The 27,003-nt window shown below is 37.5% G+C and overlaps 2 protein-coding genes across 6 annotated transcripts; both read right to left on the minus strand.

Moving 5' to 3' along the window:
* Positions 1 to 2,431: 2,431 nt before the first annotated feature.
* LOC140820910 (uncharacterized protein YNL011C-like) lies at positions 2,432 to 20,852 on the minus strand. Of its 3 annotated transcripts, XR_012115605.1 has the most exons (14): positions 20,562 to 20,852; positions 19,554 to 19,670; positions 19,100 to 19,232; positions 18,775 to 18,871; positions 8,076 to 8,119; positions 6,627 to 6,783; positions 6,009 to 6,080; positions 4,952 to 5,035; positions 4,449 to 4,550; positions 3,829 to 3,876; positions 3,495 to 3,620; positions 3,129 to 3,221; positions 2,761 to 2,971; positions 2,432 to 2,711 (listed from the first exon to the last, which is right to left on the minus strand). XR_012115605.1 is itself a non-coding variant. In XM_073181289.1 (13 exons), the coding sequence occupies exons 1-13, from the start codon at positions 20,815 to 20,817 to the stop codon at positions 2,852 to 2,854; spliced, it is 1,449 nt and encodes a 482-aa protein (XP_073037390.1). In that variant the 5' UTR covers positions 20,818 to 20,852; the 3' UTR covers positions 2,432 to 2,851. The 3 variants fall into 3 exon arrangements, 1 of the variants encoding a protein (XP_073037390.1); XM_073181289.1 differs by having other exon boundaries at positions 2,432 to 2,971; XR_012115606.1 differs by lacking the exons at positions 2,432 to 2,711; positions 2,761 to 2,971 and adding an exon at positions 3,301 to 3,428 and having other exon boundaries at positions 3,127 to 3,221.
* Positions 20,853 to 21,378: 526 nt separating this feature from the next.
* Positions 21,379 to 26,556, minus strand: LOC140820915 (ubiquitin-like modifier-activating enzyme atg7). Of its 3 annotated transcripts, none has more exons than XM_073181297.1 (15): positions 26,387 to 26,556; positions 26,040 to 26,261; positions 25,014 to 25,231; positions 24,631 to 24,822; positions 24,488 to 24,542; positions 24,315 to 24,409; positions 24,007 to 24,196; positions 23,796 to 23,904; positions 23,557 to 23,701; positions 23,322 to 23,480; positions 23,046 to 23,234; positions 22,719 to 22,919; positions 22,521 to 22,636; positions 22,227 to 22,386; positions 21,379 to 21,733 (listed from the first exon to the last, which is right to left on the minus strand). In XM_073181297.1, the coding sequence occupies exons 2-15, from the start codon at positions 26,173 to 26,175 to the stop codon at positions 21,557 to 21,559; spliced, it is 2,142 nt and encodes a 713-aa protein (XP_073037398.1). In that variant the 5' UTR covers positions 26,176 to 26,261; positions 26,387 to 26,556; the 3' UTR covers positions 21,379 to 21,556. The 3 variants fall into 3 exon arrangements, with proteins under 3 accessions (XP_073037398.1, XP_073037396.1, XP_073037397.1); XM_073181295.1 differs by having other exon boundaries at positions 26,346 to 26,556; XM_073181296.1 differs by having other exon boundaries at positions 26,342 to 26,556.
* Positions 26,557 to 27,003: the final 447 nt, after the last annotated feature.

Here is a 27,003-nt window from a genome sequence, read left to right on the forward strand (position 1 = left end):
CTAGCTATAGCTTTTGGTAAAACGACAAGCGATCGGTCTTACAATTGGTATCAGAGGCAAGGTCACGGGTTCGATTCCCATTGATTGCAAGGAGTGCAATTATTGGGAGGAAGATTGTTGGATGCAATAATTGTCCCTGCTTGCTTGAGCGGCCGAACTGTGGTGCTTGAGCTGCTGCGCGATTTAAAAAATTTGAGTTGCACCATTACTACTAGCTATAGCTTTTGGTAAAGCGGCAAGCGTTCGGTCCTACATACTATGTCCTAATTTCTGTATGATATAATTCAAGCACATTTTTTTATAGATATTTGAAATTAGGTCTAATTAAGTAACATGAAACATATACATATATATTAAATCATATTTAAAGCAAAATGTTAAGATCAAGAATGATTCAGATTTAAATTTCAACGAAACATAATAAAGAAGGAATTGAAGAATTGTATGTGTACGTTAAGTGTTATATAATCATTATGTTGCTACTTCATGGTTGTGCGACATATGAATGTCATATAAAATGTCAATATTTCTCAATAAAATAGTTTTTTTCAAAAAGAAAAAAATTATTCATTTAGAAAAAGAAATACATGAAAAACAAATTGTGCATAATTCTCATTCTATTTATAATGGTATGAGAACAATTCTAAAACTTTGTTGACACAATATAACAGATCAATTCTGTGCATTTTATTGAGACATTGAGTCAGTTTCACTTTATTTTCTCCAATATTATCTCGATATATTTCGAGGTGATACGAGATTGTTTTTGTCTCTTTTTTTAGTCAAAGTGTCTAACTATCTAATTTATAACATATATGATGGTAGCATAGAAAAATCCTCGTCAAATAAATTCACTTAACAAAATATTGAAATTCAAATAAAATTCTACAATATTTCATCAAATTAATTTTGACTATCATAAAATGCTCATCAAATCTAAATGGTTATATTATTAGATGAGATATTGAATAAGACAAATACTTTGACATATATTTGAATGATATCTCATATGCATATCTTAATAACATTATTCGTATCTCTTCTCAAGCTTTTTAAAATACAATAATTAATTTTGTATATCGTTCCACAAGATATAAAATATTATAAAACAAAATATAAACTCGATAGAAGAAAATTTGTTTTGTTTCAATGAATAATATAATATTATGTTCTAAACGCAACAAATGAGATTGAAACTATATCATCATCATGACATGATGCTCACAATCATTATTTCAAAGCTTCCAAAAAATGACGATCAAGATGACTTTCTTGAATTGTGTCAAATTAAATGAGGACACAATTCTAAGATATAGCCATTTGAAAAAATTCAAGTATTTTTCTCACACTGATTGAGAAATAGTTGTTAAAAATTTATTAACCTTACAGCTATATGTTGATAATATGATACTAAATATATAAAAATGATATCACAAATATCACAATATTTGAAGAAGGTGCAACACCATTCATTGGTTATGTTGTTGAAGAATATATAGGTTATAAATACTTTTAGTCACAAGTGAAAACTTATCACGAGTAAAAGCATTTTTTCTTAGGAGTTATAGTTGATTATTGTCAAAAGCTGAAAAATCATTTAACAACAAAAAAATAGTCGGAAAAATAAGATTATCAAATAAAAACAATATAGAAAATCGAAAAAATGTCGTGATAAAGAAGCAAACTACGAGCATGTCAGATCCCGGATAAGGATTGTAAATAACATAATAGATGTTAAAGACGATCAGATACTTGTTGAGCAAATCAAAATAATTATATTTATATTATAACAAACTACGACAAAGAGCTGTTGAGTTGTCAAAATCAACCAAGAAGCATATTGGAAAGTGTGTCAAGTAGATAAGATACTTTCTCTGATTTATATACCGTCTATGGTCATGATTTTTTTAATTTTTTATGGGTTAATTTGTTTCAGTTGATAAATGTTAATAACCATGTTTTAATTCATTTAAATATTATTAAAATTTCGTACATATATTTTCAGTAGTTTAGTTTTTTACGTGCAACGCACGTGCATTTTTCTAGTAATATTAAAAGATACGATATTGGAGTTGGAAATAGTACGTCATATTCAAATACCTACATAGTTGATAGAGGGCATATGAAAATAGAAAATATCACCATCGGGCTTATATTTATGATAAAAAAAAATATATTTTAACATAAAAAATAATATTTTTCGTATATGACTCAAATAAAAAATATATCTCACAAAATCGACAAAACGTATGTTGAACACATTTTTTATTAAATTCCAATACCAATCGGAGAAACAAAAAATTGTCATTTTACTGAAAGACATAAATGGTGATAATACCGTAATTCAAAATTTTAAACTATCTACTTAGCTTAACAGTCACGTTTCAATATCGCGGAAAATCATTGCTCCTCAATACTTAACAAATAGTAGTAAATGAACACACGACCAGGGTGGGTCCTTCGCATTGCATTATCCATCGTAAATTCTTTCAGAGCAGATCACATGATACCTAAATACAATTCTATGGTTTTGATTCACTTTACACCAACACTCCAATTTACATGCTTGTGAAATTCTGTGTGGTATCACTGAACTCGCGGTACCTTGACGACTAAACTCGCGGTATATACACCGCCTACATATGTTCAACCTAATGTAGCAGATCAGGCCAATGCACCAAGCAATCTATCATAATATTCGAGGAAACTTCCTAGCAAGGGGACTGATATAGAGACGAAATGCCTATTCTGCTTTCAAACCTGCTCGTCAGCGGAAAAGAAGCAACAAAGCAAAAGATGTATGCTCTACATTTTTAGGCTTGAAAATTATCAGGAATGTCAAAACTTGGGATCACATTTCAGCAACATTTTTGCTTGTGCATCCAGTTAACAGGTCAGATAGAGATTGTATCAGTGAAGCTGGATCGAATAATATGCTCCCCTTTGAGTCACGAAATGAATTGATGGTAACCTACAAATTTTGATGAGTCAGAATAAACGGGAAAAAAATGAGATATGTACCTATAAAGAGAGCAATTCCTCAACCCTTGTATCTTAAATCAATGTTCATCATTGTTATATTACACTTTCCAGTGGAAGTAGGACATCCAGTATAAAATACAGCGTACCACATTAAAAATCCCTTGGGCAGCCAGGCAATCAATATCTAAAGGAATTTGACCATCTTTCGGCACAAAAATTGTGTTAATGTATTGGTTTGGCTGCAAAAAAAAAAGTGATCGATTCATGTAATTATTGAAAATCAAGTCACAGAGGAATTTAAGTAAATTATACTGCAACCTTTAGGTTTCTTCCCATTTACATGTGGTATGATCCACTTTCTATCTCCTAGGCGCGAAAGCATTAGGTGCTTGACAAATTTATATTGTAAGATTTGAGTGAAAAGGGATTTCTCTTCGTTCATGAGGCTGGAAACAAGTTCTACACATTAAACATCAAGTAAGCAGAAAAAATTATATTCCATTAACACGTACAGGATTTATAAGACGGTTACGGGGATCTCCATAAGTTCGATTTAAAGCATTGGTAATTGCAGTTACAAAGCAAGAAGCCGTAAACCCAGAAGTTTCTCTGTCGTGAGTACCATTCAAGAGAAGTACCTAAAAAATAAAATGGATAAACACATACTGATATATGATGGAAGCAAATTGATGAGAAGGTAAATGTACAAATAAAATGCACTGGGAAAACCATAAAATTTAAAAATCTTATGCAGCCTTTAAGTATAGCTTAAAGTTATCAAAGAGTAAGGCAATGAAGGTATGACTTAGACATAATGAAGGTATGGGTTACACATTATCAGATTACCTTGGGACATGATCGTGTAGAAATCAGTTCCCCGATTCTCAGAAGAACCTGAAAATGAATCATGTGCTTAAAACAACTGTAACATTAAGTTATATAACCAGAAATTGGAAGTTGTTAGAGGTTAGAAAAGCCAGATCTTGTTTTTTAAGGACATCAAAAGCACAGGTAGGGGTCCACCAAACCCCTCCACCAAGACCGGCTGGTCTAAAAAAAACACCCAAGAGAAAAAATTTGACATTATCAGGGAGGCCTGAGATTTCACCACTTTTTACCACCCACACAAATTGACTTCACCGGCTTCAAGCAAAAGGTATTCTCAGCAGTTGTAACAACTGTGATAACCAAATCACAGAGTGAAACAAAAAGTCCTTTCTCCTGCGGGTGGGTAGGGTGGGGGCACAGAGCATGGGCTTGGATCCTCAAGAATCTTTTTCATTTGTAAATTCATATTCTGAAAAAGTGAACTCAAACCATTCAAATAGCTAGTTCATCCTGGTGCTATAGCCCTTTGACAACAGCTAAAATACTGCCGTAGTTCAAATAACTGAAGAAACATCAACCTTAATACAATCTAAAAGACGCAGTGTTAAAATCAACAATAATTGGATTCTTAATTTTACCAGAGAGGGACATATGGAAGTAAAGAGTGAGCCCATAGCAAAGACAATGCAGTCAACGCTACTCAACTGTTCCAAGACAGTTGGATTCACAGAAGGAAAGACCTGCTTGAGAGAAACATAAAGAAAATTAAAAGATGAGGCAAATAACCCAGAAATTTATTCATGAAAGATAATATAATAACTTTTGATATGATGCCAATGGACATAAGCATCACATGGTGTTTTCAAATAACCCTAAATATCAATTTTAGGTTTAATATAGTAGTGCAAAGGGGAGAAAGATGCAGTCGTTGGTTCAAACATTTTCAAGACTTTCATTTTGTCTGTTTACAAATAATGTTCCCATAATGATCTAAACCTGACTTTTCATAATATATAAATATTATTAATTAAAGAGATAACTAAGAGAAATTCCGGTGAAATTCGTTGTCTTCCACAAGAGACAATTTATAATTACTTCCCACAGAAAAAGCACATAAACAAACACAAGAAGCATCATGTACCTCATGCAATAGATTGCTACCTTCGCTGGACATGTAAAACACCCGCTTTATTCTTGAAGATAGAGGTGGGACTGAAGAGTTATCCTGGAAAAGATACTCAATCAACTTGAAGAACATTTTAAATGTAAATTGGAAGCATTAAAAGTAAATCATCAGACCTTAAGCATGTCAAATTAGTAAAGAATGATGGACTTCATGGCACACTAACAGTGTGTATAAACATAGAGTTGCTGAGTAAAATATAGAAGTGACAGTGACAAAGCAACAATGGCTATAAAAATCAAAATTAGTTCATTATAATTTCACCAATCTTCTTAAGAATTTCACATACAAAACTTTGCCAAATTCAACAAAGGCTTTCCCTGCAAATTTAACATTCCCAAAAGAAGTACAATCCAACCCATCCCTCGTGAAAAGAATGTGTCACGACTATGAGAAATGGATTGGGTTATGGGTCGTTGCACTCGGAAATCCTCGAGGCTCGCGTCTCGATTCTTTTGTGTTTTCTCCCTTGTTTGCCTATTTTGATTGTATTGACTTGAGGATCGTTGAAGAGAACCTCGTGATCTTTGGAAAAAAAAATATATTGAAATGAACTTGTTTATTTAATCCATTCAATGGAATACTTGTGCATGAGTTTACCGTATCCTGATAGCAAGATAAAAGATAAAGATGACTCATCTAAAATTTGGAAAACAACCACCTAAGGATTGAATAAGAAACCTAATGATAATAATCCAGTTTTATTCAAACAATAAAGATAAAACCGACTTCATCTTATTCAAACTTCAGCAGCATATTCCTTCGATCGAAATGGGCCATGAGTGAATCTTCGATACTTGACATCATTCGGGCTTGGTCCATGGGAAGTGCTTGGGCCGCTGGTTGGTGGTGTGATAAAATGCCATAACTTGGTATTTCAGCAAATCAAATAGCAACTTTTGGATAGGGTAATAAACTCATGCGCAAGAAAAGGAAGATGAATACTCACAACCAACAACAGTAGAATAACAGAAGAAATTAGAAGATACGACCAAAATGGAGAATATGCACACACCTTATTTATGGGCTCCATACATCCATTGGTTGGATGAGATATTTCATTTTGACCTCGTATTATTGTTCCATCCTAGATATTAATAAATAATGAGTAAATATAACTTGGTAATAATAACACTATCCTTAACTTTCATAATATGCCCTGAAGATTATTCCCCACTTTATGTTGTTTGGTTGATGTTGGAATCAAAAAAGTTTTTTCCATGAAACATTAAATGACATGTAAAAGTTTCATAATTCAGACAATATCTCCACGGCTAAACAATTTGCAGAATTGTCCTCATTAATGGTCCAACCACTAGCCCTTGCCACCCACAACCACTGCAAGAACAAACTTCTGGCACCACTATAAAAGAAATATACTGCCAACATAGCATAGCAATGTCACTACAGCTGCTGCCAAAGAGTCCTCTGCTTCCACAAACACTCATTTTCTTCAGTATAAAACACATGAAAGAATAAAGATATCGCAAGTACATAAGAAAATGGAAGGAGCGTCCCCTGACCAGAGGTGCACTTAGTAAATCAGTGGTGAATACTGAATACAATTGTGCTTTGATTAAAAATCCTACACTGCAAAATATATCTACAGGAAACAAGAAAAGATTTTTCATACCCATAATTCGCAACCCAAAGTAAGCTTGTCATTTGTGGATATTACAGGAAGAACCAGACTCTCGAGGGGAATATCTGAGACACGTGAAAATAGAAAAATTGCGGCATCTAAAGACTGAAAGAATATCCTCGCTCCAGCAAAGAAGAAATTCCCTATACTGCATATTAGACAAGAACTACTTAATAGTGATGGACAGGCTAACTAAATCAAGATTGTGTGAATAGATTTTTTTCCCTTGGGTGTCGAAATGATAACTGAGAGAGCAAATAAAAATAAACAAAATCTTACATATAACAAAGTAAATCAGAGAAACTTAATGGGATTAATCTGTCAGATCATGGTATGATGATCTGATATGATGTTGATAAATTACGATCATAAAAGATTTCTACAAAACATAGTCCAAGTCAAGGACACTTTTTCGTTGCACAGTGCTCCAGGTCTACTGTCAACTAAATCTCTAAATGGAATTGTACAAGCATGCCAGATTTTGTAACTTTTCAAGCATATTCCACTTTCAAAAGATAACTATTTGCAAATTTCATTTCCTAAGGAAAAAAATTGGTTAAACTCAGAAAGCAATGGATCCAATTATTTCTGGAATCAAAGGAGATTGCTTTTCAGCTATGCATAAAAACTTTTGATGAAAAGAGGATTAATTGTGTAGATCTTATGATTCTTTAGTGGAGATGGATTTCTGGAAGAGGAGAGTGCTGCATTGAAACAGATGATGCACAGCCAGTTGGCACTGAATGTTCTTGAGGTAAATCATAACCAAATCAAGGACAAGTTAGTTGAATTATGATGGCTGCTACAATAACATGTAGCTCAAAAAAGAACAATAAAAGTCCTACAGTTCACACATGCATAATGACTTAAATTATCAAGCAATAAGAAAATTTCATCTGCTGGGTGATCATAATAAAAGAATCCTAATTTCTCACGTGAGAAAGGGTTTCAGATACAAAATGTTTTCTACACACTTAGATAGCAATGTGGCATCAATTCGAAAATACTGCGTAAAACCTAATGAGCATGTTTGCGTAGTGTCAGAAAAGGTTTCAGATATAAAATGCTTTCTACACACTTGTCACTTAGATACCTGTGTGGCATCATTTGGAAATCCTGCATAAAACTTAATGAGTAAGTTAAGTGTTCCCATAGAAAAAAGCTGCTAAATCTACCTGAATTGGGTCTCATCACCATATAATGGTTTTGTGAGGATATCTAGAAGTGGGACTTATAAGTTAATGCACATCAAGCTAACACAAAAAAGAAGTATTAACACGTTGACTTAGCACTTTAGTGATTTCATTGGAATAGGAGAAAGTATTGTCAATCCAATAATGCTGCCTGCTACGTGTCACTTGGATCACAAAAAAATTAGCACCTAAAAACACTTCAATCACATGAATTCAAATCCAGTACTTGTCAAAAATAGTGAAATACCTCCCATTGCTGAAGCAGAAAGATTCCTCTGAACGCCTAAGGATCTGCATAAATTTGTATTTTTAACTCACCTATACGTGGAGTATGTATCATGAAGCATGTATAACTGAGTCATGGTGATGAAAGAAGAAGATTTGATGACAATGGGCCCTCTTGATCAAACGGAAGTATTTTCAAAATTAATTTATGTTTTTACATGTTCTATGACAAAGTAACACGATCAGTCACAAGAAAAAAGCACTCAGTTCACACAAGTGACATAACAAAAACCACGGAGTCCGGAGCATAAAACATAAGCTTTCTTTCAAATGCTTCAAAATGACATCATTTGGTGTGGGAAATCAGATAAGAGAGAAAAAGAAAATTCTGTATTTCCTTCATTTGAATTGATATAATACACGGTATTATATAGGAGATTACAAGGAGAAAGAGAAGGAAACTAACTCAATCCTAAATCTGGAAACTACCTAACTAATTCCCTCAATCTCAGGGATTACAAATTAATTCTCCCAACCTATTTACAGAGCTATTTACAGCTCAGCTACACCTCGACACTCCCCCTCAAGCTGAGGAATAGATGTCTTCCATTCCCAGCTTGGATACAAGATCATGGAAACTCGAACTGTTCAGCCCCTTTGTTAGAACATCGGCTAATTGTCTCTCTGATGGAACACATGACATACACACTAACCCTTCCTCCAGTTTTTCTTTGATGAAATGTCTATCAATTTCAATATGCTTTGTCCTGTCATGTTGTATAGGATTATGAGTCATATTAATAGCTGACTTGTTGTCACAGTAGAGCTTCATAGGACCCTCCCATTGGACTCTCAAATCATCCAAAATGATTCTCAGCCAAAGTAATTCGCATAATCCTTGAGCAATAGCCCTGAATTCTGATTCCGCAGATGACCTTGCCACTACATTCTGCTTCTTGCTCCTCCATGTCACTAGGTTACCTCCAAGAAAAGTACAATATCCTGTAGTTGATCTTCTATCCACTAGGGAGCCAGCATAGTCAGCGTCGGTGTAGGCTTCCAGAGTAAGGGTGCCATTCCTTTTGAACAAGATTCCTTTCCTCGGATTGCCTTTCAAGTAATGCAGTACCCTGTAAACAGCCTGAAGATGAGGTTCTCTTGGATCATGCATGAATTGACTGATCATACTTACAGAATATGTTATGTCTGGTCGAGTGTGAGTAAGGTATATGAGTCTGCCAACCAACCTTTGGTACATTCTTTTATCCACAGCTGGTTCTTCTTTAGCTTCTCCCAACTTATAGTTTGGATCTATTGGAGTAGAGATCGGTTTGCACCCAGTCTTCCTTGTTTCTGCCAATAAATCAATTACGTACTTTTGCTGAGATATGTAGATTCCCTGTGTTGAATGTGCCACCTCAATACTGAGGAATTACTTCAATTTCCCCAGTTCCTTTGTTTCAAATTCTTTTACTAGTCTTAGCTTCAATTCATGCTTCTCTTTCTCATCATTTCCAGTCACTATGATGTCGTCCACATAGACTAAAAGAGCAGTCACTCCCCCTCCAGCCGAATGCTTAATGAATAAGGTGTGGTCACCTTGGCTTTGTTTATAGCCAGATTCCTTCATGACTTTTGCAAATCTGCCAAACCATGCTCTAGGAGATTGTTTTAACCCATAAAGGGCCTTTTTCAGCTTGCACACATTGTTACCTGTGTCCCCTTCAAATCCCGGTGGGATGTTCACGTAGATTTCCTCATTTAGGTCACCATGGAGGAATGCATTCTTAACATCATATTGTAGCAGTTGCCAATTGAAGTGAGCAGCCAATGCTAACAGGATTCTCACAGTGTTCATTTTTGCAACTGGAGCAAAGGTTTCCTGATTATCCACCCCATAAGTCTGAGTGTACCCTTTGGCTACTAACCTTGTTTTATATCTTTCAAGGGATCCATCAGCCTTGTACTTCAATGTAAAAATCCACTTGCAATCAACAATGTTTTATCCCTTCGGTTTATCAACGATCTCCCATGTTTTATTCTTTTCTAATGCACTCATTTCCTCTCTCATAGCATCCCTCCATTCCCTTTTTGACAATGCCTCAGCCATATTCTTAGGGATGGCAATGGTGTTCAAACTCACAATGAATCTTTTTTGGGTTGGTGATAGGCGCTTGAGAGAGACATAGTGAGATAGTGGATAGAGTGGATGTTTAGTACATTCTCTGGTTCTTTTCTAACAGCAATGGGAAGATCCAGAACGGTTGTTGAATTAGTGGTTTGTTCAACAGGTTGTGTGTGTAAAGGTGGGTCTGATCTTACCGTAATTTCATTTCCAGAATTTGGATTGGATTCTTGGACTTGTGTCAGTTCAGGAACGGTCTTTCTCCTTGAATACACCTGAGGAAATCTTGGGAAATTGTGAGTAGGAGATGATACGGGTTCAGTGACAGGATCGGGTGACTCAGATGTGACTGGTTCAGAGGACTCGGGTTCAACAACACGGGTTGGCACATGCAGAAGGTCAAGGGTTTTAAGTGGTTCAAAGGACTCACAAGTACTATCTTCCATCATTGAAATCTCCCCCTGAAGAAAGGACTTGGAAAAAAAGGGTTTATTTTCTGTGAAAGTGACATCTGCGGAGATGTAAAATTTTCTCTTAGAGGGGTTGTAACACTTGTATCCCTTTTGAGTGGATGAGTAACCGAGGAAAACACATTTGATGGCTCTGGGGTCTAGTTTCCCTCTATGTTGTTTGTGGACATGAACAAATGCAGTACACCCAAATACCCTAGGTGTGATGCCATTTGAGGTTCTGAAGTGAGGGTAGTAGCTATTAAGGACCTCTATGGGGCTTTTGTTTTCTAACACACGGGAGGGAAGTCTATTTATCATATATGTGGCAGTAAGAACGGCTTCTCCCCAATAGGACTTAGAAACATTCCCTTGAAACAGTAAGGCTCGGGTGCTGTTGAGTAAATGGCCATTCTTTCTTTCAGCTACCCCATTTTGTTGGGGTGTGTCCACACATGATGAATCATGGATAATTCCCTGAGATTGGAAGTAAGGGGATAGAATCTGATTGAAGTAGTCTCTAGCATTGTCTGTCCTAAAGCTTTTTATTTTGACCCCAAATTGATTTTGAACCATTGAATGGAAATTAGGTATAACAGTGCTAACATCAGATTTTTGTTTAAGAAGAAAGAGCCATGTAACTCGGGTGCAATCATCAATTAAGGACACAAACCACCGAGCCCCGGAAACATTAGGTATAGTGGAAGGACCCCATATGTCACTATGAATCAAATGAAAAGGATGAGAACTTCTTTTATGGCTAATAGGAAAAGATACACGGGTATGTTTTGCCAATTCACAAATGTCACACTGAAACTCAGAAATATTGTTGACACAGTCTAGTGAAATCCTAAATCCTAGGCTATTGTTATTCTTGTTGAGATATTTTAGGATTAGTTAGTATTGTTGAGTATTTCTAGGATCTGTTAGCTTCTATCTTACATGTAATTTACTATATAAATAGACTAGTGTTGTATTCTACAATTAAGATGAATGAAACATTTTATATTGCCTCTTCCAGTTTAATATCTTCCTGTTAATGCTTTTATGGTATCAGAGCATTAAAAGTATTTTCCGATTGAAGCTTTCTTATGGAAAAATCAGGGACGCATGATGCATCTTTGGACTCGGCTATATCCAACCCAAAGTATACATCCGACAACTCTCTCCCTTTCCAAATTACCAGCTTTAAACTCAGTGGCCGGAACTACTTACAGTGGTCTCGTTCTGTCCAACTTATTATCCGCGGGAAAGGACGGTTTGGATATCTTGATGGAACCATTCCAACACCTACCCAATCTGATCCCTCTTTTGCAGCATGGGATATCCAGAACTCCATGGTTATGGCCTGGCTCCTTCATTCTATGGATGACTCCATAGCAGAAATCTACCTCCTCTACCCAACAGCAAAGGCTATTTGGGAGGCTGTCGCCTTAGCCTACTCAGATCTTGAAGACACGAACCAGATGTTTGACCTCCGAACTCGCTCCCGGAATCTGAGACAAGAGGATGGCACGGTAACCCAGTACTTTGTGTCACTAAAAAAACTATGGCAAGAACTCGATCTCTTCACTCAACCTGCCTGGACCGATGCGGTCAACCAAGAGATCTATCATAAAATACTGACCAAAGAAAGAACCTATGACTTCCTTACCGGATTACATCCATCACTGGATGATGTTCGAGGACGAATTCTGGGTGTCAAGCCTCTGCCAAGCATTGATGCAATATTTTCCGAAGTCCGTCGAGAAGAACAGAGGAAACGAATTATGCTTGGTGACTCACCCCTTCCTGGTGTCACCACTCCTGATATATCAGCCATGGCTGTTCGAGGATCAAGTAAGCCAAAGCTGTGGTGTGAACATTGCAATCGACCTCATCACACTAAAGCCACATGCTGGAAGCTCCATGGCAAACCAGTTGATTGGGTGCCACGTAGCCAGCGCAATAATGAGTCCACCAAACCTGCTACAACAGTAAAAGCTGACAACACAATACCACCATCCACTGCAACTTTCTCTCAAGCACAGCTTGATCAGCTTGGCCAATTACTTTCCACCCCAATTTCATTAATGGCACATGGTACTTCTTCCTCGGTAAACGACCCTGGTAACTCTGGTAAGTCTTGGATTATTGATTCAGGTGCATCCGAACACATGTCCGGAGTTCGCACCCTTTTCTCATCATACAAACCATACCATGGATCTAGATCCGTAACTTTGGCTGACGGTTCAGTTTCTCCCATTATCGGTATTGGCACTGTCTCATTAAGTCCCCGACTGATGTTATATAATGTGTTGTTTGTCCCTCAACTGACTTACAACTTGCTATCAATCAGCAAACTTACGTTTGATTCCAATTGTACTGCAAACTTCTCACCTAAGTTGTGTGTGTTTCAGGATCGGGCCTCGGGGGAGACGATTGGGCGTGCTGCTGAGGTGTCTGGCTTATATTACTTTCTAAAGGCTGACTCTACTGTTAGCTGCTGCCACGTGATCCACAGTTCTACCCAACAATCCCATCACCAACAAATAAGGTTGCTTCATCAACGACTTGGTCACCCAAGTTTCTCCTATTTAAAACATTTATTTCCTTCATTATTTCACTCTTGTGATCGGTTTGTATGTGAAGTCTGTCAGCTAGCTAAGCATACTCGCATACCTTTTCCCATTCATTCTTATCATAAATCTAAGCCATTCTCCCTTGTTCACAGTGATTTGTGGGGTCCTTCACGAGTCTCATCTCTTTCTAATAAGAAATGGTTTATTACATTTATCGATGATCACTCTCGTGTATGTTGGATTTTTCTTCTCCATAACAAAGCTGAAGTTCTGAAAATTTTTGAGCAGTTCTACAACATGATTCTTACTCAATTTAATTCAAAAATACAAATCATTCGATCTGATAATGGCACCGAGTACTTCAATTCATCTATTAACGAATTCACTTCCAAACATGGCATTATTCATCACCGTTCATGTGTTGATACCCCTCAACAAAATGGGGTTTCCGAAAGAAAAAATCGACACCTCTTAGAAGTTGCTCGTGCTCTACTGTTCACAAACCATGTTCCAAAAATCTATTGGGGCGATGCTATTTTAACAGCCTGCTACTTAATCAATAGACTTCCTTCTAGGGTTTTAAATTTCCAAACCCCGTTAAATACCCTAAAACAATCGTTCCCAGAGTCCCAAATATTCACTGATCTTCCACTGCGTACGTTTGGGTGTTCTGTGTTTGTTCATATTCATGACCATTCCAGGTCTAAATTGGATCCCCGTAGCCACAAATGTATTTTTGTTGGTTATTCATCTACACAAAAGGGTTATCGGTGCTATTCTCCCTCCAAAAGAAGATATTTTATTTCACGGGATATCACATTCTTTGAAACACAATCATTCTATCCTCATACTTTGCACTCAACTCCCATTACACCTCATAATCTCGAACCAGATCCGAATTGTTCTCCAAGACAAATAACAAACTTTTGTGAATATCTCTGGGAGCCAGCTCCGCTCCAACAAGATCTCATACCTCAAATCACAAAAAATCAGGTACCTCACCCGTCCTTGGAGCCCGATTTAATTTCAGAATCTCCTTCCACTTCGGCGACTCCAGTAATTCCTGAAAATACGCCACCACATTTCATACCACAAAATCCTTCACCTTCTCCCAGTATACCAACAAATCCGCCAGTCAGTTCTAACCCAAATCATAGTCAATCGTCTACTCCACTTACTGAAACCTGCATACAGCCTCATCGTGGAACTATTGACCACATTGCAGCAACTTACAGTAGACGAAAGCTCAAGGAAACAGAACCTGCGAAGCCCATGTCTGACCGGACACCTGATCCAGACACCAACCAAGCGACAGATTTGGATATTCCGATAGCCCACCGCAAAGGTACTCTCGTTTATGCACTAAACATCCTATTTCGGATTTTTTGGGATATTCTCACTTATCGCAACCATTGCGAGCCTTGGTCTCTAACTTATCAGATTCTCTCGTTCCTACAACCATTGATGACGCTCTTCGAGATGAAAAATGGCGTACAGCAGTGTTTGCAGAGATGACAGCCCTCGAGAAAAATGGGACGTGGGTGATTGTTCCGAGACCGGATGGCAAGAGACTTGTTGGGTGTCGTTGGTTGTTCACAATCAAGTGCAAAAGTGATGGGAGTATTGATAGGTATAAAGCCCGGCTTGTGGCTAAGGGATATACACAAACCTATGGTATTGACTACCAAGAAACGTTTGCTCCGGTCGCCAAAATCAACACTATCCGAGTGTTACTTTCTCTTGCAGCTAACTTGGATTGGCCACTTTATCAACTTGATGTCAAGAACGCGTTTCTTAATGGCGATCTCGTTGAGGAGGTTTACATGGAACTACCACCTGGTTTCCACGGTCAGGAAAATAACAACATGGTTTGCCGCCTAAAGAAAGCCCTTTACGGCTTGAAACAGTCTCCGAAAGCCTGGTTCGACAGATTTTCCACCACAGTTAAACTTCTCGGGTACAAACAGGCTAGCTGTGATCATACTTTGTTCTATCATCGGGTAAAGGATGGAATTGCTATTCTGATTGTTTATGTCGATGACATAATAATCACAGGAAATGCCATTACTGAAATAAAGAGAATTAAGCAGCAACTGTCAACTTCATTTGAAATGAAAGACCTCGGTCACTTGAGATACTTTCTCGGGATGGAGATTGCTCGCAACAGGTCTGGAATTAGTGTTTCACAGCGACAGTATGTGGTTAACTTACTCATTGAATCAGGAATGTCAGGTTGCAGGCCGGCTGATACACCCATGGATCCAAACATCAAACTCGAGGTAAAACCAAATGATACACCTGTCGACAGGGGGAGATTTCAGAGATTAGTCGGCAGATTGATATACCTCTCACACACCCGGCCAGACATATCCTTCCCGGTGAGTTACATTAGCCAATTTATGCACTCACCATACCAATGTCATCTTGACGCAGCCATCCGGATATTACGGTACTTGAAGGGCACCCCGGGCCGGGGCCTCATGTTTAAGAAGCAAGAAAAGAGGTGTGTTGAAGTATTTGTTGATGCCGATTGGGCTGGATGCCCAAATGATCGACGCTCCACATCTGGTTATTGCTCCTTTGTCTTTGGAAATCTGGTTACTTGGCGAAGCAAGAAACAATCAGTAGTTGCACGGAGTAGTGCAGAGGCAGAACTTAGATCGACAGCTCTTGGAGTTTGTGAAGCCCTCTGGATCAAAATGTTATTGGAAGAACTGAAAATAGAGAAGCAAAATCCAATACTTATCCTATGCGACAACAAAGCTGCCATAGCTATCTCTCACAATCCGGTCCATCATGATCGTACCAAGCATGTTGAAATTGATCGACATTTCATAAAGGAAAATATTGATAAGGGGATACTTGAAGTGTCGTATATTCCTACATCTCAACAAACTGCCGATGTCCTAACAAAGGCGTTGTTCAAACCTATGTTCGAAAGACTGATCGACAAGCTTGGGATGTACAATGTTTACCATCCAGCTTGAGGGGGAGTGTTGACACAGTCTAGTGAAATCCTAAATCCTAGGCTATTGTTATTCTTGTTGAGATATTTTAGGATTAGTTAGTATTGTTGAGTATTTCTAGGATCTGTTAGCTTCTATCTTACATGTAATTTACTATATAAATAGACTAGTGTTGTATTCTACAATTAAGATGAATGAAACATTTTATATTGCCTCTTCCAGTTTAATATCTTCCTGTTAATGCTTTTAAATATCTAATCCTTGGAATAAATGAGGAAACATTATATTTAGAACCCTAAAAGAGGGATGACCAAGACGTAGGTGATATAGCCAAATGACATCTTTGTTTGAGGAACTAAGGAAAGATGAAGACAAATTGCTCCTGATTTTCTGGGATGGTTCAAGGTGGTAAAGACCGTTCCTTTCCTTAGCAAGTCCAATCCTCCTCCCCGAGTCCTGGTCCTGAAAAACACAATAAGAAGAGCAAAAAACAGCATAGCATTTGAGATCATGAGTCAACTTTTGAATAGACACAAGGCTCGTTGACAGTTTGGGTACATAGAGAACGTTTTTAAGGATAAGGCTAGGTGTGATATGTATATCTCCAATCCCTGCAACAGTAGCTAAAGAGCCATTGGCCACAACAATTTTTCTATTACTTGGACATGGAGTATAGGAATGGAAGAGTTGAGATGTGGGGGTCATATGGTCTGTAGCACCGGAGTCTATGATCCAAGAGTTGGGATAGAATTTGTCTAAGACATTCATGCAAACAGGTTTACCTGAAAGAGCCATTGAACATGCTCCAGAAGGCTTCTCAAGAGATCCCATTAAGCTTCTCAATTTCTTCGCTGCTGAACCCCCCTATTGCTGAATTTTCCTCAATATTGGGCTGCTCTGCCATATGTGCCTGAGGCCTTTGTTGCCCCCCACGGTTGCCCCATTCTCGGCTCGGAGGTTTACCATTCAACTTCCAACACGTCTCCCTTGTATGCCTCGGTTTCTTGCAAAAAGTACACCAAAGATTGTCTTTGTTCCCTTGGTTATCTCTACCCAAGTGTTTAGGCAGATCATTCTTCGACTGCTCCTGATTTGTTTTCGCTGCTAAGGCTGACCCATCCATAGTATGGGGTTCTAGCATGACACTCCTCCGACTTTCTTCTGCTCGGATTAATGAGATTGTCTCTTCTAGAGACGGTGTATCCTCTTTGCCGAGGATTTGGATTCTAACTTGATCAAATTAAGAATTCAATCCTGCCAAAAAATCATAGATCCTATCCTTCTCAATGAATTTCTTCAATGTGGCCGCATCATCAGGGCATTTCATCTCAATTACCCGATAGTGATCCAATTCCTGCCAAATATTTTGCAACAGGGTTGCATACTCTGTGACAGATTTGTCTCCCTGCTTGGTGGCTGAGGTTTTTACCTTAATTTCATACACAAGGGCAGCATCACGGGCCTTCGAGTATGTGCGGTTGATATAGTCCCAAATTTCCTTTTCGGTATTCAAGAACATGCAAGTGTCACTGATCGTTGGCTCCATGGAATCCCATAGCCAGGACATAATCATGGAATCCTCCTCATCCCATGCAGCAAAGGTTGGATCCCTTTCTTCTGGTCCGGTTCCAAGTAGGTGATTAAGCCTCCCTTTGCCCTTTAGGTATGTGCGGACAATTTGGGACCATTTGAGATAGTTTTTCCCATTGAATCTGTTGGATGCCCGAATATTCTGCAACTCTCCAATTTTCTGAACAGAATTGGATTCTTCGGACATTGACATGCTGAAGAAGAGATTCACAGCAATGAAGGCTGGAACACGTAGAAAAGGAAGCCCAGAAAGAAAAAACTGGAATATGAAAAGGAAACACACAGCAATGAAGGCTGCTTGAAGAATACGAAACCCCAGAAAAATTCCTAGGGCTCTGATACCATGTGGGAAATCAGATAAGAGAGAAAAAAAATATTCTGTATTTCCTTCATTTGAATTGGTATAATACACGGTATTATATAGGAGATTACAAGGAGAAAGAGAAGGAAACTAACTCAATCCTAAATCTGGAAACTACCTAACTAATTCCCTCAATCTCAGGGATTACAAATTAATTCTCCCAACCTATCTACAGAGCTATTTACAGCTCAGCTACACCTCGACATTTGGCAAAAGTATCCAGTGTGAAATATCCAATACATCAGTGTTAAGTACTCTCATTTTGTCACCTCCTCATACCATTTTAAGATGTCCCCGTTACATGAACCTTGTAAACTATCAAAGTATTTAGTTCAGTATATCTTTACCTACTCTTCAAAGAATAAAAGCAGAAATCCTATTTAGTATTTACGTCAGAAGATATTTGTGGGGATACTTGAAGTTAGAGGCTCCATTGCATGTTAAAAAATCATTTCAAAACCCATAAAAATGCGAATTATTTGAAGATGCATAACTTCTATTAACTTATAACTCGTTGAGCAGATACCAATAATGACAACAATTGGTAAATTCATTTCAAAGGTGAAGATATGTGCCTGGAAACATGAGCATGCAACACCCAATTACGAGCATTATCTTTTTTATTATATCACTACTCAAGATAACATGCACATGGTTAAATCAAGATACCTGGTCCTGGAAATAAACCAAAAATGCTCGAATAGTTTCCCTGTACGGTTTTGAGACACCTGTCCATAGTAAATGAGTCCCTTCCACTATATCGTACCTGTTGAATTGCAAACTTATCAAGTTAGCACTTGCCACTCCAAACAAAATAAACTATAGCAAGTATTTACAACAGAGTGAAAAAGATAAATGGTGCCATGAACTGACCATTGTAAAAGAAAATGTAAATATAAACCCATGAGATTATGCAGTTGTTAGAGATGGAAAACAACCCTATGGCAAAATAAGCCTTCAAAAATGAATAATCATGCAAACTTATGTTTACTACCATTCATATTTTGAACTTCGTGCATCAATAGGTAGCCGATAACCAAGCAATGTCCGCACAGCAAGAGCCTCTGAGGTGCTTTGATCAGACAGTCTCAAGCACCTTGACCGAATGTCTCCAACAGCAGGACCACCTGCAAGTATTTCCATCAAATAAGTCTACAAAAAATTACAAACAAGTCGGACATAATTGAACCAAACACATCTCCATAGCACTGTAGTTCTAAAACTTATCTTTATTCCAAAAGATGTCTACAAAACAAAACTGATCTTTTACTAGCTCGTCGAATTTCATTAACTTTCAACGGCAACAATTTTCTGAGGATTTCTTTAGTTCTATCTTGTCCACCAAAGGCCAACCATGATATCATTTGCTTTTTAAAAAAGGGTGATCAATATAAGACAACACCAAGAAAAGCATCTGAATAATTTTAAAAAAAAATATTGAAACACACCAAGAACACGAACAACCTCCGCTGTGCTTCCTCCATCATCAGAAACAGGGAGCACATGGGCCACACGAGTAGTTAACTTCTTAAGCTCTTCGACTACACCATTAAAGGCAGTTCCACCTGCAACAGTGAAAATTGTTATGCAGATGTTAAATTAAACATGACATGTTTCTATTCCAGACAATTCCCAAAAATGGATTTCAGATACTCCACGTAAGTTAATAATCCCATTATTCAAATGATATCTCTGAAAACAATGCACTTACATCACCATGGTATTTGCTTTCGACTGATTTGGCATTAATGTAAACTATTCTGTAAAATACTTTTACAAGCACACAGAAAATATGGCATTCAGATCCCTAGCATTTCAATTTCATATGATTTACTTAATTTGGAAAACAATGATAATGACAGAGACCTTTTTGCAGACAGTGTTATCACTTTGTAAGTTGTATAAAGTGGAAAATTTTATTAGTCAAGCATAAAAAGTAAAACATTTTTTCACATCCAGGTGAACCGAAGGATAAACTCATCTAATGTCACAATCGTAAGGAATATAAGTGAACTAAAACTCTCAACCATCCATAAAAAAAATCTCAACCATGTACGCATTAGTAATACTAATTACTAACATATTAATAAGATTGGCTACGTAAAAAAACAGAGTTTCAATAAAAGATCATATAATGGCCTGGTTTATTCAGTATTTATTAAAAAATGGAAGTAATTTCATTAAAAAAAAAAAAAGTATGTAGATTGAAGTCAGTCTTTGAACATGAAAGTTGCAAGACAATCTGATTCAAAACAATGATTTTTGTAGAAATTTTCTCAGGATTTTGTAGTTTTGAAATCAAATAAACACAAGGAAGACCCATTAAGGCAATCTTGGAAACGAGTTTAAATCATAAAACTGGGGACCCCCGTTTTTCTTGCTCTCCTCACGAAATCTTTACTCAACTTTTCTCATAAACCCAGAAAAAATAATTCAAAACAAGGAAAAATCTAGACCTGAGAAAACCAGCAAAGATGGCTGATTGGAAACGCCATTTGGAGCAGCGGAGGCAGATGAACAGGGAAAGTGGTTACTGTCAGTTTTGAAAGGAGGAACGGCCGCCATGCAAGAGAAAGGGAATGAAGGATTTCTTGAATGTGCGTGGGAGACGAATAATGGAAATGGAATTGGGAAATTTTGGGTATACATAAAAGGAGAAATAGAAATTGAGGAGAGGAAGGAAAGCGGGGGTCCCAAGTAACCGTCCGCCATGTTTGCTCGAATGGAAAAAGGAAAGCGTTCGCCACAGTTTTGTTCAACACTAAAATATGAAACAATTTGGCTTCAAATTATATCAGTTTCAGTCATTTTGCAATCTTTTCATTTTCCACAAAAATTTCCTAATTAGTATTAATTTTGCCAGAATGACTAAAATTAATCATCTAAGAGCACCCACAAAAAGTGTTAAATGGACATTATAATTTTAAGACGACCCATAAATAATGAGTTTTAAGGTTAAAAATAATGTGGATAAAAGAAATATGTTGTTATAATGAATATGTGTCAATAGATCCCGCGACTTTTGTTAAGTTGGTTTATGTTATAACACTTATACGGATGCTCTAATGACAAATGTCGTTGTCATATCATACATGTTCGGCTCAATATAGCTCATTTGCTCTCACTTTGACGATGAATTTACCGCTATATGATTCTCTCATTTGCAACATCTAATCGATATGGATTCAAATGGAACATCCAATTAAACAATGAATCTAAACCAATTACCTGGCATGCGACGTTGATTGAAACGTGGCATATGATTTAACAAAATACTTGAAATGCGTGGTTAACTTTTATTGTAGCATAAGAATAATTCACAAAGACATCTACAGTTCGGCCAGTTAAAAAGATTGCCAAGAATAAGATGACCTTCTTACGGTTAATATACATTGAATTACTGAAACGAAAAACAATAGAAGGTAAAATGCCAAATCAAAAGATGTACGAGTTAGATTTCAATACAATCGTCGTCAACTTCGTCGTCAATCTCATCGTCCCAGTCAACTTCAAATGAGGAAGCAGATTTCTTCAGCTCGGTCAAGCCAGTTAGATCCTCTAGGTACATAGGATGGTTAATGGCTTCAAGAATGAAATCTAAACCCCTCTTTTGATATTCTGATACCACCTGAAATACATGGATATGAAATATTATTGATTCAAATCCAAACAGGACTGCAGCTCCTCAACTACCATGCAGTTGCATGACTTTTACTTTTCAAGGCTATGTTGTAACAATGGAATTGAAAACTCGAATATCCAAACGTAAAACTAGAACAAGGATCAAAAAAAATAAAGAAGAGGGTGAAAGAATCAAAGTGGACGAACATCAGAAAGAGGAGAGTAGGAGCATAACTTAAAAAGATTCATTTCCGTTTGGAGTTATACAAGAGTGGTGTGTGGGTGGGACACAGAAAGACTCGTAAAATCCACTCCTAGCCTAGTAGACCTAGGAAACAGACAACTAACCTAAAATGCTCTAGTCAATGTTGGTTAGTGGGAGCCAAGCAAAGACTAGAAAAAATATCTACTCTTTCCTCCCACAACCAATGTGTGGGGAGGATGTGTAGCTAGCCAAACAAAAGTTCCACCACCAATTTCTACATGCATGCACATCTTACCGTCAAGCTACACGCTGTGCAACTAGTTGAGGCATGACCCACTAGTGTCATCTGAGAGAACTGTGAGAGGGAGCCTCGAATTTGATGGGGTAAAATACCAAGAGGTTGATTAGTGCTTCCAGCATCAGTTGAGTCTGCAAATTCAGCTTTGGCAAGCATCCTGCACAAGTGACAGTTATACATTGTAACATAAAGAAAAGCAGCCCAAGAATGAAGTGAACAAATTCAGCTACTCAACCTTTAATATTTCCATCTAAATTTAATCGAAAAATGACAATGCGTCAAGTAACTTACCCATAAGGATGATGCAGAATTCCAACAAGAATTTCAACTGCAAGTGATGATGCAATAGGAGCGAGGCCTGGACGTGTAACAGTGCATTGTTGATCTAAGGTACGATTGGAGGTTGACTGCAGAAAAGCCACACAAATCAATACTGTAATTTCAGCAACTGCAAAAATAAATAATCGGCCAGCATTTTTGATATATTACATCAACTGGAGCGACGACATCATTGCAAAAGTAACAACCCAATCTCGGACCCCTACTTTTGTCAGTAAGGGAGACTTTTCCGACTTCGACAGATGAATCACTCGATGCTTCAGCTGTTACGCTATGAGAAGAGCTCACAAAACCACCTCCATGGCGCATAACTAGAAAGCTATCAAACCCTAGAGCAGCAGTAATTGCGATCTGCAGGCAATACAAAAAGTTTGAAATCTGATATAGAAGAGTCAACTGCTACAAGATATAACCAGGGAAACAGAGCGAACAAAAAAAATTTCAACTAAAGTAAAGAGAAAGACCAAGAATATCAACCTTGTTGGCACTGGCACAAAAAAGACTTGGAAGCCATCTACTTTCCCTGGTATCAGTTAACAAAAAGATCGCATCATGAGAATCAATTAAATCATGTAACTGTCTGCAGCCTTCAAGTGCACTAATCTCTTCTTGACTGTGTACAGGATGCCCGGGCATTGGGATAGACATCACAACAGCTTCAGCTTCCTAAGACACAATAACCCATGGATAAAGGAATGTTTACCTAGTTGAAAACATCAAATTTTAAACTGCTTCCAAAAATATACTACAAACCACTGCTGGAAATATAGCACTCAGACTTTTAGCTGCTGCGACTGCCTTAAATTCACCACCATTCAAACAGTCATTCAAGGTATACAGAGACTGCCGCAGTGGGTTAGACATCGCCACTTTGCCACTGTCAACCAGCGTAATTTTCCTGACACCCCATGCCTGCAAAATGGCCAAAAGGAAAAAAAAATTACTAATCATATGTTAAAAACTTTACCAACGACTCTCAAAAGCCTACCATTAGCATTCGAGCGGTCTGGCATCCCAGTGTACCTGCACCAAGAAGGAGGCACCTTGTTGCAGACAAAACATTGAGATTCAAGGAAGGCAATGCACGCCATCTCATTAGCTTTAAGTTCAAATCTGCAGCTGCAATGGCTAATCTGTCCAAATTATAGAAAAGGGTGGTGAGAAGCATATCAAAATGCAGTACGAATTACAATTCCTTATTTTTGAGTGATGGTTCAAGCAACATACCTGTTTGGATCCATCGTCTGGGCAAGGCTGATACACCTTGAAGTCTTTTTTCCTTTGTTGTTATGCTCCCATCCAACAACATTTGGCATACTTAGATGATTTCTTGATACTAAGTACATGTATTTAACGCGAGCACAGGTAAACACCATGACTGCTAAAATTAGAGAACAAAATTATGAAGAGATCTGTTACACTACTCTGGTTGATCTACCTTGTGACCTTGAGATTATTGCTTCACCCACCAGGGACAACTCTAAATCTGCAAAACCACGACTTTCACGGTAGCATAAAAACCAAACCTTCTCAAGGCCCCATCTCACGTGAATGAATAGCAAAAAGTTTCGAAGAGGCCAGCCAGGGTTATTTGGAAGGTTACAAGGGTCATAAAATCCAAATAGAATCTGCAGAGAACAAGCTAGTTAGCAAACTAGAGTATCATCAACCTTGATCGGTGAATTTCTATTATTCCATTCAACTATAGCAATAGTAGTACTGTAAATCATGTTGTACAATGCAAACCTTGTGGTCATCCATTTGGCAGGCTTCAAAGTCTGCCATATGCTTAATAGTCACAGTTGAATTTGGAGCAATAGATAACAGGAAGAATGGAACGTCTGCAAGAGACTAAACAAATTATGATCCAAATGCAACAGAAGTATAACCAAGCCCCACAATCCCAGGAAATATTCTACCTGTTGTAGAGTGATTGTTACGCCAATCATTGCATGCAGATACCAGGGATTCGGCCTTTAAGAACAAATAATATCCTTAAAATCAGAAGTGACAGCTCAAAGAGCTAGCAATAACAAGTCAAAATTAATAATAACCAAGGCACCTCTTCCGAACTAAACCACTGAGAAGATGGCTTCAAGTCTACCACAGTAGCTGGAGGATCAAGAATAAGAGCTGGGAAAGCAAACCAGTAGTGAAAGGTCCATTTTTTCAAGTCAGCAAATGAAATAACAAAGAATCTCAAAAGCAATCTCATATCCTCCTTCGCCTTTCCTGAATGGATGTCCTCCCAGATCTGACAGTTGGCAAACAGAAATGTCAGAAGATATTCATGCTCGACAATCGACATCAGATTTCATGATTTCATCAGGTTACATTAGTATGCTAATTCTATATGGAATTAAAAAGCATTTCACACTGGCAAATGATTAATGCAGTAGAACTTATAAGATGAGTGGCATAAACTCTAATGGATTAAAAGCGTACCTTTTTGGCTTCCGCCCTAAGCAGGGTTTGTTTGTCCAGTGCCTTGAATCCCTCCAATGTGTTTGTATTGTAAAGAAGGCCAGGTACAGGACACCTATTTCTGTTCCCACGACTTATTGCTGTAGTAAGCAACTCTTCACTAGATTCCGGAGGTAATGATTCAGAAAGAAGAGTTACATGATTTGACACTTGACGATGTGAGCAGGGTGAGACAAAACCTGCCGTGAGGCAAGAAGAAACGATCCTCAGTAATCAAGCATAATCAATAGCTATCGTCGTATTTCTTAATACTAAATAAATAATGAAAACATAAATGAATAAGTTCGTAAAGAAAACACTAAATCCAGTGCAGTGACTATTTAATTGCTAGCTCTCCATCTTCATTCTGCTTTCAGCATTGCCTATTTTAAAACTTGGGATAGGCCAGTTAGGACCTAGGTGGCATTTATAACAGCAGCAACAGCAGGAAAAATTCCTCACTCACAAGAAAAGCAATTGGATTTCTCTTATACATTAACATCCCGGCAAGAATGTATATGATTCATCATCGCCAAGCACGGACAATTATTGGAACACAAGCGCTGAAACATCAGCTTTGCTGCTTTTGCATCCTCGTAATTAAACTATACTGCTGCTACCTTTACCGTATATTCTCAAACTACAATAACTAGCAATCTCGTGATTTGAGTATTATTATATTATCACAAATAAATAAAAAAATCTGGTTCCAGAAAACATACAGCACTTTATATGCTTTAGTCATACCCATTTCGGCTCTCTTCAAACTCATGGTTTTACTTTATCTGACTTTTCAGCTCGAAGTCAAAAGAATACAAGAAGCTCAAACGCACAAATGAACCGGAATTTTTGTACAAGAAACTTATACCAATTTGCAAGGCAGGCTAACATCAGCAGTAAGCTAGTAAATTCAGGAAATTTCGATGTCCACCACTCAAATATTATCTAGGAAGGCATTAAAAATATAAGAACTAGATTTAATTCAGCATAAATGCAGAGAGAGCAGACCAGTTATGGGAATGGGAGACTCCTCAATCCCAAGCTTGTTGAGTTTCAGCGACGAAAATCTGTGCCAAAAACCCTCGTCCACAGCACTTTGCAAGGGTGCAAATTGAAGAATAGAATCTTTCCCCTGATCGTCCATACCAGGCAGGCCGCAATACAGATCCCTCTTCTTTTAATTCATGTATTTTAAGTTAAAAGAAACATCCATCTCTCCAATCCAAGTTGCTGATAGATCAGAATGGAACATAAAAATTAGACATAGAAATCAACCCCCTTAGTACAAGTATAAATTCACGAGTTTTTGCCTGCCTTTGAAGAAAATCAACCGATGTTCACCAATTTCGACTTACTCCAAAAATCACCACGGATTACGATAATTTCAGCACGCATTCAGCCACTGATGGACGCGATTCCTATGTAGTTTAAGAAGAAATCGATCGACGATGGGAATCAAATTCAACGACATAAAAGTAACCAAGTCATCGCTAATCCTATTTCAAGCGATTATTATTACTGGAATCGCCGTCGAGTAAGAGTATCACTACATTTTTATTACAAAAAAAAAAAAAACAACTTTTTTTTATTAATTTCAATTTAATATTTAATGTATAAGACAAAATATTTTTTATTATATAATTATTTATTTTTCAGACACTACTAGCATGTATATCTATCTTTTTCTATTTTATAATATAAAGATTTTGGACTTTTTAGCCAATATCTTTTCTTCAAAAAAGATATTTATTGAAGAACATTTTATTAAACATCTTGGTTGTCTCACCCTGTTCCCATACTAATTCAAGACAAAAATTTGTGTGATACGGTCTCACGGATCGTATTTGTGAGACGGATCTCTTATTTGGGTCATCCATGAAAAATTATTATTTTTTATGTTAAGAATATTATTTTTTATTGTGAATATGAGTATGATTGACCCATCTCACATATGAGGATCCGTGAGACGGTC

The sequence above is a fragment of the Primulina eburnea genome, unplaced genomic scaffold, assembly GCF_022965805.1.
Source record: "Primulina eburnea isolate SZY01 unplaced genomic scaffold, ASM2296580v1 ctg291_ERROPOS245047, whole genome shotgun sequence".
Lineage (NCBI taxonomy): Eukaryota > Viridiplantae > Streptophyta > Magnoliopsida > Lamiales > Gesneriaceae > Primulina > Primulina eburnea.